The 15,129-nt window shown below is 33.5% G+C and overlaps 3 protein-coding genes across 3 annotated transcripts; all 3 read right to left on the reverse strand.

The window, feature by feature from the left end:
• Positions 1–1,611: 1,611 nt before the first annotated feature.
• On the reverse strand, positions 1,612–3,236 carry LOC106759004 (seipin-1). The gene is made up of 2 exons (XM_014642017.2): positions 2,540–3,236; positions 1,612–2,434 (listed from the first exon to the last, which is right to left on the reverse strand). Exons 1-2 carry the CDS (start codon positions 3,083–3,085, stop codon positions 1,793–1,795), a joined length of 1,188 nt encoding a protein of 395 aa, XP_014497503.1. The 5' UTR covers positions 3,086–3,236; the 3' UTR covers positions 1,612–1,792.
• A 1,701-nt stretch (positions 3,237–4,937) lies between these two features.
• On the reverse strand, positions 4,938–7,131 carry LOC106758607 (putative 4-hydroxy-4-methyl-2-oxoglutarate aldolase 2). Its single transcript, XM_014641536.2, has 2 exons — positions 6,948–7,131; positions 4,938–5,730 (listed from the first exon to the last, which is right to left on the reverse strand). Exon 2 carries the CDS (start codon positions 5,715–5,717, stop codon positions 5,217–5,219), a length of 501 nt encoding a protein of 166 aa, XP_014497022.1. The 5' UTR covers positions 5,718–5,730; positions 6,948–7,131; the 3' UTR covers positions 4,938–5,216.
• A 1,208-nt stretch (positions 7,132–8,339) lies between these two features.
• Positions 8,340–12,698, reverse strand: LOC106759584 (isopentenyl-diphosphate Delta-isomerase I). Its single transcript, XM_014642829.2, has 6 exons — positions 12,368–12,698; positions 11,126–11,181; positions 10,185–10,276; positions 9,442–9,544; positions 9,206–9,343; positions 8,340–8,935 (listed from the first exon to the last, which is right to left on the reverse strand). Exons 1-6 carry the CDS (start codon positions 12,631–12,633, stop codon positions 8,682–8,684), a joined length of 909 nt encoding a protein of 302 aa, XP_014498315.1. The 5' UTR covers positions 12,634–12,698; the 3' UTR covers positions 8,340–8,681.
• Positions 12,699–15,129: the final 2,431 nt, after the last annotated feature.

The raw sequence follows: 15,129 nt of genomic DNA on the forward strand, positions 1-15,129 counted from the left end.
AAAATGATGTTCACAAATGTTGGTAACACTTGGACGTGGGAAGTGTAAGGAAAAGAAAAATAAATAAATAAATAAAAACTTAAAGAAGGGTGTATTTCTTTATGTTTTTGTTTTTTTTATGCAAAGGGACAAATAAAACCTAATAAAAAAAATAAAGCCAACATGCAAAAAAATAGTTTAAAAAAAATACGACCTTCCTTTTTAATTAAATGAAAAAAATTAGTGTGTTTTTATTCCAAGAAACAAAACCTAAGAATATAAGGAATTACAAAAAGCCTAATAAACGTAATATATATATATATATATATATGGGGTTTGTTAACTTACGTACGCCTGTTTTTCAGTTGGTACATTTTAGCAACGTGTACCGAGTTTCAGTAGACAAAAATATCCTTATATCATGAATTCTAAGTTTTAAGGTTAAGGATATTTTAATAATTTTCATTCTTAAAATAAAAAAAATAAAAAAAGAAACCCTCCAAACTCTTATCCACTTCTTTCATTCCTCTCAACCATTTCTCTTTCATCTCTTTCACTCAGACTTTTTCTCTGAAAAAAAAAAAAAAAAACCAAACCCTTACTCACTTCCTTCATTCCTCTCAACCCTTTCTCCTTCATCTCTCTCGTTCAAACATTTTTTCTATCATCTCTCCACTAGCCCCAACTAAAAAAACACTCATTATTAAATAAAATGGTTAGAGAAAAAAAATACTTACATAAATAAAAAAATTAAAGCACCTAATTTTTTCTTTATATAATTTTAAATAAAATTTCAAGATTTAGAATTTTTATTGTTTGATTTTATCGTTGAGAATTTTATTGTATTTTGATTTGTTTTTTCTTTAGTAAAGGAAAACAAGTTAATGAATTTCTACCCAAAAAAATTAAATGGCCACGGAACAATGTTACTTAGTGTCTCAGAATGTAAAGAAAGGATGCTCATAAGTCTTGGTGCAAGTTGTGCTAGTCGGCTGTAATATATATAATGAAGATAATGAAATTAAAGAAATTATGAATGAACTTTTTTCGAAAGATGAATATGTCAATGACTCAACTCTTTACAAAAGTAAATTGTTTAATAATGAGTGTTTTTTTGTTGGAGCTAGTGCAGAGATGACAGAGAAAATGTTTGAGTGAGAGAGGGTTTCTTTTTTCAGTTTTGAGAATGAAAATTTTTAAAATAAGGCAAGTATTTGATTTTTTTAATTAAGGCAGAGAAAATGTTGAAATGAAAGAGATGAAAGAGAAAGGGTTGTAAAGGATGAGAGAGGTGGGTAAGAGTTTAGAGGGTTTCTTTTTTTATTTTTCTAATTTTGAAAATCAAAATTATTAAAATATCATTAACCTTAAAACTTAATTCATGATATACCAACTAAAAAACAGGCGTACGCAAATTAGCAAACTCGTATGTATATATATATATATATATATATATATATATATATATATATCAAATTCCAATTGACAAGCAGAGAGAATAAAAAATTCGATTTCATTAATTTAATTTGTTCATATTTTATGGATACTAATAAAGGACAAAAATTGGATAAACTATTAATTAAAAAGAAGTCAAAAACTAAATTTTTACACGTAAATTAGCAGAAAAAGAAGTCAAAAACTAATGTGAAAATAACATTTTCCTTTATAAAAAGCAGAAAATTAGCAGTAGTTTTCATTCTCATTTTCCAATTCAAACAGAAAAGATGTTGAAACATTAAAAAAGTTGACAAAGCTATAATCAACCATAATGTAAAAAAGTGAGTGAAGATGAAGTTAGCATATCCCTGTATTTCTAACCCAGGCACACTGATTCAGAATCCTCAACATCATCTTCCACAGACACACTTGTTGCATCTTCTCTGCTACTCATGCTAATGCCAGAGGCTGATGAACCAACAACACTTTCTGCAACCCTTCTTTTTCTCTTGCCTCTGCTTCTTCTCCATTCCCTCAACAAATCACAAACCTCATTTCCATCTCCTGCTTCTCCACTTGCAGCTTCATTGGAACACTGCTGTGGTGTCACCAGAAAAAGAACTGGCCTGTAACAACATACCAGACTCATAAGAAGACCAATGTACACATACAAGGACACCCAAACATAAAATGTCCACTTCCAATTTCGAACCAACTCTTTAGTCCAAGGTAAATTGGATCTCATCAAAATTTCAGCTTCGTAAAGCTCCGGAAGATTTGATGTTCCTGCTCTTGGATGCAAAGTTAATCTGATAGCATTGCTTCTTCTGTGATCTTCTTTGTGTCTCAGTATTTCTACATTGATCTTCTGAGTCTCCCCTGAGATTCCCATTACCAGAGGCACGCCCATCAGAAAGGTTCTGGCTAGTCGAATCGGTGAGCTTCTGAACCGCAACATGCATGGCTGGCTAGATTTTGCTAGCACGTGTCCATTCACAGATACTAGTTCTGCAGTCAACTGAAAAATTGTTTCCAAAATTAGTTCTTGAAGAAAGAAATCATTGATGAAGGATACAGTGCCAGCAATTGAAGTTATATAATATCATATCATATCATATCATACCTGAAACACGCCAAGCTCCCTGTTGAAGTCAGATTCAGGCATCACGAGGACCAGAGAAGCGAAAAATGTGTGACCAACTGGGACACTGATTTGCTTTTTCCTTAGGTGACCCTTAAAGCTTGTGAATCCATTGAATGAAAACAAAGCTGTTGGGTGAGGTTCGGTGTAATCAAAATGCAATTTTTCCTTGACAGAAACGGGTTCCTCCACCCAGAACCGAACCAGGCCAACACCCACCATAGTAGCCAGAAAAAGGAAGAAAATCAAAATCATGCAGACATACGCAACGCTGAGCAAGCAAAGTCCCAGCTTCTTCAGCAAGAGTGTGCCACCGTGAGTGATTCGAGAAGGAACACGTTGCACTGCTGATTCAACACTGTCTGTGGTCTCCTCAGCTCGGTGGTAGGACTGTGAAGCCACGGCAAAAAGAGGGAAGAAAGGGGAAAAGACCGACACCAGGCCATTGTAGACCAAATCGGTTTGAAAGGATAGTAGTTTTGCTAGTGGTGTGGGCAAAAGAAACCCTTCTTCTCGGTGTTCCTCCATGGGAAGATGATGAAGTGGAGTGTCATAGGGAGAGATAAGGATAAACGCATGCAGGTGTATTATGCAGCATACGTGTCATCTATATGAGATGAAGATAGTATCGTGTCATTTTGCATGCGTTCGCTGAAAATGAGCTTTCGGCCATTATGTTAAAAATCGTATGGCCAAATATATCATTATTATGTGTAATACCAAAATTTCTATCCATGTGGAATTGAAGCACTTTCGTGCTTACCAATGTCATACGATCAGCTTTTAGCAAAGTAGATTCAGAGCTTCTCTAGCTTGGCGATATCCCAGAATTTATTTCACATAAATTCTTCGTGATTACCTTACAATATTAATTTATATGATGGTAAGTATTTCTCTTTATATATTTGGTTTCAAATAAAAAATTGATTATGGATCTTCGAATTAATTGAGTTGAAACGTTTGTGTAACTTTTATAATGGATACATAAGATTTATCATCAGCTTACTTTAACAATAAAAACATCCAAACATAAATAGAATTACTTTCAAATCAATTTTAAATAAAATTAATTTCAGTTAAAATCAATTTTAACACCACTCGTGTCTGCATACTACAATTTTGTTTTCATGCAAAAGATGAAAAGTTCTTCTCTCGTAGCACACACCAGACTGCAGAATTCAACTAGAGCTTTTTGAAGAACAGGGTTTAAGAATTCAAACAATGAATATATTTCAGTGGCATATCAGCCTGGGTATAAGCTGCAAACACGCATGCCCAACCCAACAAACAAAATTCCTTATCAAACAAATCCTTTCTCCCACATCTGCATGCAATCTCCCAAATCCATCCTCCCAACACACGCAGCTTCACTTTCTATTTAACTGTATCTCTGCATACATCCATTGGCATTGGCACCCTGTCTGGTGTAATTCCACGGTTCAACAGCTTTGAAACAATGACACCCCGGGACAAAAAGAACCCTTTTTTTTTTAAGAAACAACAACCATCCAAGAAAATAGATTATTCTGAGGCTTTGATCAAACACTTGGTGATGGTGGAAATGAAGAATGTGGAGTAAAACATGAATTAGAAAAGAAGGCTGCGGAGAATAAGAATTGAAGGTAGGTTAATTTGGTCTGTCAACACGATTTCTTTTTTCTTTAGTGCATCATAAAAACATAAAGACCTTTCATCTGATACAAACACAGGTTCATTTTGTTCGGGAGAACTTTTTTAAATTAAAACTCGCTTCAGTCTGAAACTGTGTCGACAATTGGTGTCTTTTACCTTCTTTTCTATTATGACCGCGAAACAACTTATTAGATTTATCAATTGATCAACGAACTCTAGACCCACACACACACACTGTGTGTTAAGAATTAGGCACATGAACATGTAAGGATCACAATGGATCGGGACTCTGTAAAAGGACAGAGCAGTGAATAAAAAATTGGCTCAAGCGACTCGTTATAATCCCCACAGGCCATGATGGCCTGTCAAATTTAAATATTTAATTTGCATAGATCACGCAATGCTAGAAACTTACAGTAAAGGGTCCTAATTGACCTTGTCCATGCCCAAGTAATTAGAGGCAGTATCACGTTGCCTCATACTCAACACCAAATCCACCCTTCAACAAGAGAAATCCGTAGCTTAATCCTTAAGTTTTAATTTATAAAGAACAAAATTTTGTGTGTAAGAAAACAAATCGATTCAGAAGAGTTTTAGTATAATCATTAATAAGATGAAACAAGAGACAAGGACAGACATATCCTACCAAATTTATAGCAAAAGATACCAATCTTTCTTGCTTAGTAGGGGTCTCCAGAGCGGAACATAATTTTACAGCGGAGTACAATAAGATCATTTGGTCAAAATATGGATATGTATATACTTTTGTACTTAAATCTCACCAAACTCGGTAACAGACAACCATTAACTTAATTTATGGGGGGGAAAATAAGCTTTCGTGACAGCAATTAAAAACAGAGATAATGTTGGCATGAAATGGACAAACACTCCAACCAACTTTCATTATCAAGGGGATTTTATCGGTTATAATTTTGTGGAAGACATGAGCTGGGTCATGAGCACAGATACCAAAAGCACTACACTAGGTCGTGCTGTCACATAAATGTAGTCCTTACATGAAATGAAATCAAACAGACAGCTCTGTTCGAGAGATCAGAATTCCATCAGTGTCTGCATAGAGCCATTCCCCATCAGAGATCCTTGTCCCAGCAATATTTATGGGAACATGCTTTTCCCCCATGCCTTTCTTATTGGCTTTCATGGGATGGGAAGCTAGGGCTCTCACCCCAATATCACAACCATTGATCTCATCCACATCTCTTATACATCCATTGACAATAATACCGGCCCATCCATTGTTTTGAGCTTGTACGACAGGGTTGCCACCCAATATGGCACAGCGTAAACTCCCTCCTCCATCAACAACTAGCACTCTTCCGTTGCCTTTCTCTTCAAGAAACTCACGAACCAAAACATTGTCTTCAAACACCTTCAAGGTAACTATAGGTCCAGAGAATACCTGTCGACGACCATAAATCTGAAAAATTGGCTGAAGGGCACGAAGCTCCCCACTCAAAACTAACTGCGGGTTCGCATCACACACTTCAGCGGTAGTAACCAAGGCCATTTACTTGAAAAAACCTGGAAAAAAAATATATATCAGATGTGTTAGATTAGTGTAGAACAAACGGAAATCTATCCTGGTTCACGGAATGAAATTGAATGTTATGACAAACGGGTGTCATGGATCCGGCTCTACCCCTACTCCATTTAACTTATTTTAAATTAACCATGGCAACTGCTTTTTATTGAAAAATAATGTTTATAATATAAAAAGGAAAGAAAAACATGTAATCACTACTTTTAAGTAATTAAAAGCATGTATCAGAATATTTTAATGTTTTTTACTAATTTTTTTTAATAAGTGCTCACAAGACACTCGTTGGAGCTCTACTTACATAAACTTGTCATAGATGAAAAAGGTTAAATGAACTAAGTTTCTCACACAAGCAACAATTATTTTACGCACTAGTTCAAATCAGTTTTTAGAGAAACTACACGAGAAATTTTTTACAAATTAACTTCTATTTATGCTAACTTTAACTTACGAGAGAAGTTTAATTCGTTTTACCTTCTTGTTCTTCTCCTATCAGTTTTGAATGACAAATTAATCCAAACATGACCCAAGAAAATTTCCTCAATTAAAGTAGCAGAACAGGGAGTCCTGCTGGTGAGTGTCCTATGGTTTTTACTACAGATCAAAATGAGGATACTTTAACAATATTATGTCATAATTTGCTAATAACATAATTCCTATTTGATTCCGAGAACAAAGGCACTGAGTAACAATTTGTTCTTATTGCATCGGTACATGCAAGTCTACGAGCCAAGCTTGCATTTACATATAAAGCCATAAAAAATCTGTGTAATCAAGTAATTGATATCTCTGTGGAGTTCATCACAGAACTCATTCTACAATCGAAACTAAATTGGAAAATTCACAAATATAATAACCAACAGCCACACAAGACCTTAACATTAGCAATCAAACCTAGAGAGAAAATCAAAGAGTTAATAAACTAAAAACAAACTAGTTAATTAGCAATAAACCGAAATCAAACAAAGACAGCGAGATCAATGCGGTTTAGAGCTGAAGACCGTAGGGAGAATAAAAACAGAGAGTGAATCAACACTAAGACCTAAGCATCCAATTCAAATCTTCGAAAAACACAATCAAACGCGGATCAAGTAACGATTTGAATAGGTGTATTATAAAAAGAGAGAGAGAGCGCGAGAAAAGGATTCGAGAATCAAGAACGATTTGCGAGTGAGAAGGAATCGGAAAATGAAGAGACATACCGATGGAGAAATAGATCTGAAGCTGGAAAGAGGCGAGAATGAAAACGCGGAAGGCGTTAAAGCGTTGAGGTACGAACGAGATATTCTTGTCTTCCCACTCACTGCAAATATATTTGATAGCTGATAGTGCGTCAAAATGAAAAATCACAACATTATCAACTCTATTGCCTCTGACTTGTGAAAGGGATCTTAAGTCTTAACCATATGAGTAAATAAATATAAATATTTCCATTTTAATATATATAATATAATAAGAATATCTCTTCATTGACTTTTCCTTTTCTATTTATGAATGAAAAAGATATATATTTTAAAAAAGATATTTCTACGTTTTATATTATAAACTAATCAGAAATACAAAATGTTCGTATTTACCAGACGTAACATTATAATGTAAGAAAAATATCAAAACATTATAAATTACTACAAATGTAATGAATTTTAGAAAAATATTACAATGCCAATATAAAAGTTCACGCTTGTAATATAGTAGTCAACTTGTTTATTTTTAAGTAATAAAGTCGTAATGAAACAATTATTTGTGAAACGATGTCGTATTTAAATAAATGGCTGAATAAAGAGGTATAAGAAAATAAAAGGGGGAAAAGGATTGGTTAAAAAAAACAGTGCGTAATTATAAGTCTTGTATAAAGAATTGGTTAATTCAATATCAAACGTAACCACTTCATTCAATTCAAAAAATTGCAAAGCTATTGATATTTTTGACTTATTGTCCTCGTCACGAGTCGCAACCAAAGTATCACAGATGAGAAGCGTGGACTACGTCATCAATTGGCCATTATTGAAGACAAATCTAATTCACATTTTTCACTAAAACTAATACTTCACGTATTTCTTACATTCCGTCTCCAACGGATTTTGAAAAAAAAAAAAGAATCTTTTTCATACTTATTAAAAAACTCTCCTATGTTGATTATTAGAGATAATGATATTTAGACAACATTTTTTTTACAACATTTGAACATTGATTATGTGTCAATATGTGATTGGTCATAAATTACTCCATAATCAATAATAATAATCAACACTATTATAAAATAATTTACGACCAATCACATATTGACACGTAATCAATGTTTAAATATTGTCAAAGATATTATCTAAATATCATTATCTGATTATTAGTCACAATAATTTTAAAGCTGAATTTAAAAGAAATAATAAATAAATTGTTAACTTTTTTTAATTTCCATGGCTTGGAGAAAAAACACTCGTTAGAATGATTGATTCCGTTTAAACTTTATATAGGTTTTTGACATAAGTTAAAAGTAATGTATGAATGCATATATAAGTGGAAGTGCAGTGCAACTCATGCTTCGCTGTGAATGGAGAATTGCAATCTGGATCCGTGTTTCTGTAGCACCACACGTCATCATCGGATTTTCCGATCCTCCTCGTTAATAATTGAAACGTTTAAAATGTAAACAAAAATATCCACTAACAAACACCGACACCACTATAATGTTTGATTCATATCACTAACCATCTTACTTATTCAGAGTGCTTGCTGCATCCCAAAATCCGAAATATGCAACAAAAAACTCCTATAGTTTAATGTTCCGGCTATCATTGAAAATAAGAAAAAAGACTAACAGCTTCCATTGGGGTACTGCTCCGAAATTCTCTAGAAAATAGGTTATAATTTTGACTTTTATTGGGTGGGAATACAGGTACCCTTCATTACATGATGCAGCAAGCTCCTCTCTGGATTTTATGTCAATTTGTGAATGGTCTTCATGTCAATGATCTCACCAAGAGTTCCTTGCTCGAGATGGTCCCACCATTTGAATAAGAAATTGTCCACAACTAGTCTGAACCATGGAGACAGCTTCAGACCTTCTTCTCCGGCATCGGCTTTCCTCAACAGCTCCTTCAACTGATCGCGGTTCACATACTTGATATCAGCCACTTCATCAGGATTGGGATTCACGTTAACATCACGGACAATAAAAAGCAGATAGTCCACTGAAATCAAGGAGAGGATAAAGAAAAGTTGTCAATTACTTAACATTCCTTACACATACATAAACGCACAGTTGGAATTTGCAGCAAATATCAGCAGATTAGGACCTTTTCAGCTGGAATAAAACGTATGCCCCAAATAGCACTGATAGCTATTAATGGTGCATGTTTAGATTTATGATTTCATTGCCTAAATTATTGTTAATTAACCCTGGTTAGTTATACATCAAAATCGGCTTGCTGAAAAAGTTAATAACAATTAAATTGGCTTACGTTCATGCTCTCCCCATTTGCCATCAGAAGGTGCCTTGTAAAGTATGCGACCCAGTGAGGTGAACTGATCAACTGGTACATCTTCAGCAGGAATACCGAGCTCATCCAAAAGCTTCCTCTGAGCTGCATTTCTTACTCCTGGTAACACAAGATGGAAAAACGTAAATAAAAAGGAGCAATGACACAGTAGATTTGTCTGGTCGTTTGGATGAATATAAAAGGTACTTTGTGTATACCAAGGGCGTTCTCTTCAATCAGCTCAGATTCACGGTACAGTGGATGGCTGCAACAGGTGTTTGTCCACACAAGAGGGAATGTTACCTTTGTTGCAGATCGTTGCTTCATCATGAAGAGCAGAGAATCTCAGTCAACACACCGAATTAAATCATGAATCTACGACTTTAAAACACATACAACATAGATTTTGTAACAACAATAATAATTTAAACAAGAGGCAATTAAATGTTACAATGTTGCTCACAATAAATCGTTCAATGTACAAGTCATGATGAAGGTGTTATCAAATTAGAAATAAGAACAAATATAACCGGTAAGAAAATGAATGTTACTACTGTGACTTTGTTTTGTTACTTCAGTGAATGACCTTGGAGACTTGGAATTTTATTGATTTTCCTTATGCTCAAAATTAATTGCAAAGAGTGACATTTAAGTAGTTAACAGCAAAAGGTCATTTCCCTTTCATATATTGAAGACCACTAGGTATTTGGCCCACCTCTTGATTTGCATGCAGATGTAAAGCATTCTAATCAGTATGCACAAAATACTGAAACAACAACGATAAATATAAAAACACTTGATAAACAGTAAATAAAAACAAATTTTATCGACAGGAACAGAGATATGACATAACAAAATGTGGTTCAAATTCTGCTTGATACTTTTGAAATCAATAGGTTTAGTTTAAACAAGATGTAACTACAAGCTTATGAGGCAAGAAAAACATCAATAATAGACATACCTGGAGCAGCAGCTCATACTTTGAGTTGAACAGAAATACACTGAAAGCTCTATGCAGCAAATTTTCAGCCTCAATCTTCTCCATCAAGTGACCTAATAAAAATCATTGAAGCTCGAAAGAATAAATTAACCAGATCTTTAGGCAGACAGGAGAAACACAAAAACAGAAAAAGAAAACTATATGTCTAAAAAAGATGTTCAAAAAATCTCGAGGAATATTTCTTTAGGAAGACAAAATCCGTAGAAGCAGTGAAAAATTATGTTTCATTTCAGTTGTCTACTGATCACGCTGATCAAAATCTACTATCAATGTATGATGCAAAAAAAAACAAATCAATTTGCAGCTCTTTAAGGCTTGCCTCATTGGTATTCAGGAGTTTGTTTGCAATAAAGTAACAGCTAGGTTCTCTAGTACATTATAAATTTCTAATTTTATCAAATTTCTCATTAATGACCGTTCATTATATGTAGGCTGCATATCATGAGAGAAGCCCATCCTAACCATGTGTGTATAATATGGTCAGGATAAATCTCTCTCACTGGAGCATGCCCTCGCTTGACATGCTTTCGTATGTGTGTGCATGCCAGAGAACTGAAAACAAAATTACTGCACAGCTTTTAATTCAATCCAAAACAATAACTGATAAAACATAATCATCACAAACCAAATTAGATAGTATATTTAAGATTTAGATTTTACTCCTTTAGATCAACCGCAATATTAATTTTTTTTTCTCAAATCTTCGTATCAGAGAATCTGTCTAGAAAATTTAATGATAGTACATCCCAGAATTTACAAACACACAAATCAGAAAAAATAATCATTTTCAGAAAACACAAATTATAAGCTATTGAAGTAAAAGCATATACAAAACAACTTTCTTTTACACTAAGCGATGTGAACGATTGCAATTGAAAACTAAGAATGAAAAGTCCACTTACAATTGTATTTGGAATCGTGACCAACCACGCGGTCATTCTCATCCACCAAAATGCATCTGCAGAAGTTCCAAACCCAAAACAATTACAAATTCGAGGCGAGACAAATAATAATAATAATAATAATAACACAAAAATACTCGCTTCAAAGAATTTTAAAGCCTTATCCGTTAAAAGAATGTAGACAAGTCTCAAGAAAGTAAAATCACTTCCCATTACAGAAGCACCAGATATTCAAAAGCTCAATTGCTCTAACCTTCAAAAGTAGCCTATGAAATGGAGAAACAGATTCAATGGACCGAAATTTTAAATGGACATATTAGAAAAAACCCAGGCTATGAAATAGCAGTTCATCCTAAACCATATGATTCTGAATGACAGAGGCATAACCTGTACCGAAGGGATTCTAAGAACAATAGAAGAAACACCAAAAGTTGGGTTAGAAATATCCTAATCGCTCTGATTGAACCTAATTAATCTTCGAAATTAATAATTTAACAGGAACTGATGCACATATTTTTCCTAGCCATCAGTTGCAAAACGACTACAGTGAAAGGCACACCTGAAGTGCTAAGGTCAGTCACCGGGTTAGCACCTCATGTTGAGGGTGACTCAGCTATATCTGCACGGCCATATTGATTCCACCTCATCCCCTTCTGTTTTTTATCGCGAAATTTCATTAGAAAACGACCCTTAACAGACCCAAGGGATTGGTCGAGTGGAGTAAGACAAGGTCATGCATATGAGAAGTTGCAGGTTTCAGTCCTCACTCATCTCCTTGAAATGAGATGAAAAATAATAAACACTGAAGTAGTAAATCAATCCTGTGACTAAAAAAAAAAAAAGAGGCAGCCACCGGTGACTCTATGTTGGAGACTCATACGCACAAACAGCTTTTGTTCGAAAATTCAAGATATTAATACTTTATGTTATGCTACGATTGAGCACGCCCTTATATTTTCAAAGCAGACACATCGCCACGTAAAACAGTAACAAAGGAAAATCAGGAAATTTCAGAAAATCGTTCCAGTCAACGTTGGCGAAACTAAAGAAATCAAAGCGCCGCAACACATACGAACAGTCCAATTGCACACTAACGCCGCCAAATCAAACAAACAAACAAAACAGGTGGCCGAGAAAACCGCATTCCGTTCTCAACAACCAGATCACAGATCAATCAACCAATCAACGAATAACACAATCACAGAAGTACTGAAAAAACGAAATTAAAAGAGAGGAACGGACTCGTCTTCAAACATAAGGCGGCGCTGGACGGCGTCCATGCCGGCATCGGCGGTGGTGGCAGGAGTTTCACCCATGGCGGTTGTTGAGGAGAAGGAGGCGGAGAGAGGGAGAGGTGTGTGGTGTCTTCTTCTCCTCTGAGAGAAAGAGAGAGAAGAAAGAGAACGATATCCTCTGAAAATGGAAGGAGTGTGAGTGATCACGCTTGCTGCAACGTTCCTTTTAAACAGGTTCTGGCTCAGAGTAAAACCGATCGATGATTGTGCCATTTTTCAGATTTTCGATTTCTTCCTTAAACGCACCGCACCACCAAACTTTAGTAATTACATCACTTCATATATGTTCATGCCACATATTTATACAAATTAATAAATTCAATGGTCAATTAATTCGCATTTAAATATTCTTGTTCTCCTCTTTGCAATAAAATTATTTTGTAATAAATGTAATAAATAACTCTCGCTATATAATATAGTCTATCTTCTCATTTGGTTTGCTCATTCAATTTTCAGATATGAATAGAGAAGTGTGATTAATTTTTTTTATTTATTTTGCAAAACTTATTAAGAGAATAATTAAGAATATTTTTTTCTTCAGACACGTAATTGTCCAGTTCAAAAAAAGAAATGTAATGCTAAGCCAATTTTGGGATTTCTTTTATGAGTAAAATAAAATCTAATAGATAAATTGCTCTGTATATTTATAAATGTACATTATAGGCGAGGTTTCTACTTTAAAATATATGATTTATAAATTATTAATGTATATTTTGTATAAATTAAAAATAACTTTTTCTATATGTACATTGTTGATTATAGTAATGGCGGCGTTGTAGCAATGTAACAATTTGAAGGCGAAGTCAACATTTTGAATAGACTTTGGTTAATTTTTAAATATTTGTTTTGAAAGCCATTTATATATATTTTTTCCCGAAGCCGTTTGAAAATGACTAATTAAACCAACTAATAATACCCTTCACTCAAACGGCAGCGTTTTACTTAGCAAGGATTTTTCAAACCTGATTGAAAATCAACCAAATGTTATTTTAAAGTTTATTGAATGACATTTTAAAGTTGAATTTCTTTGTGAATACGTAATTATTTATTTCAAAAATCATACTGATATGATTTACAATAATTTAAGTGTGAAAAATATACAAAACATTTTATAATTAATATATTTATAGGAGCAAAGTATTGCTGAATTTTTTTATTAGAGTAACTTTGTTAAAATCATCAATTATTTATTCTCTGGCTATCTTTAATAAAATGAGAGTATCTTCTTTCAATTAACTTTGTTTATATATAACACTCTAACTTAAACCATTATTTAAGGAAGTGTTTAAATTAAACCATTGGCTATTCTATTTTTATTTTAGGTTTTAAAAATATATAAGACTGAGAAATGGTGACCGAGAGAGCCGGTTGCCATCTGGTGAGCGTGGGAAACGAGGGTGCGATTTGGCAATGGAGTTTTTAGTTAACAACTTCTCTTGCCAATTTTACACAATATATAAACTGCACTCGTGGGAAATGAGGTTTTAGTTCAATTAATTATTCTCTTATACGTAAGTGCATTTAAGAAAATATATTTTTAATTTCCTCAATCATGCATCAATATCTCTTATAAATTTCAACAAAAATATTAAACTCAAATCTTATAAATGAAATATAATAATTAAATAGAAGACTCTACTTAAAATCATTAGTTGCATTATATAAAAAAAAAAAAAAAAAAACTTTTGGATTTTAAACACTTTCAGGAACAGTTTGGTATGTTAACTATTTTATAAGAAGCGTATGGAAAATAAGGGGTGCAGAAAGAAATGGCCTGACTAATAGCCCATTTTCATGAAGTCGTTTGCACAAGGACACTACTTCCTACACTTTCGTATTTCTTCCTGCACCTCCATATGTAAGGTGAAAGGGTATTTTTGTCAAATCTTCTTTCCCTTTACGGGCACTTCTCTTTCCTTTTTCTTTCTTAAATTAAATTATTGACTATTTTATTTTGTTGATGGATTTTCTTTATTTGTTGTTGTGAAAATTTAAGACCATATTAATAGTTTTCTAATTATGTACTTAATTAATTAATTAATATAGAAAAAGAAAAAGGAACTAAGTTTCCCGCATTGTTCCCTACATCTCCATTTCCTCCCTCCACCTCTCTATTTTCTCTTTCACCCTTCACTCTATTTTCCTATTCCTATTTTATTCTTTTAATAAAAAATTTACAAGGTTAAAAAATTTTACCTACTCCATCACGTAACTTTCGTAATTTATTATTGATTCTCTTTGATTCTTTTACGTTTTCATTTTTACTCCTTTGTCCTTTGTCCTTTGTCCTTTGTCCTGTAATTCTTTCTCTTCTTTGTAGAATTCTCTCTTCTTCTCTTTCACATGAGAGAGTATGGTGAGTGAGAAATTGGTAGAAAGAATTGTTCTTCCTTATAAAAGTTGAATCATCTCTGCATTGGAAGGAAGAATATAGAAGTTCAATAATCTCTGCATTATGAAGGTAGGACTCTGTAAATAAAAAAAAAATGCGTGAATAAACCATAATTGTAATGTCCAAACCCACCTTAAATGGATATGACATATCTGTGAACGGATGTCAACGTCCGTTTAATAATGTATCATCACGTATCATAGTTTTAAATTTCTATTCAAATAACTAAATAAATAATAATTGAATGACAATTAAAAAAAATGTTTTCCACTAACAAATTAAAATAAGAACTAGATTTAAATAAATCTATATAAACA

Source organism: Vigna radiata, chromosome 4 (genome assembly GCF_000741045.1).
Source record: "Vigna radiata var. radiata cultivar VC1973A chromosome 4, Vradiata_ver6, whole genome shotgun sequence".
Taxonomy (NCBI): domain Eukaryota; kingdom Viridiplantae; phylum Streptophyta; class Magnoliopsida; order Fabales; family Fabaceae; genus Vigna; species Vigna radiata.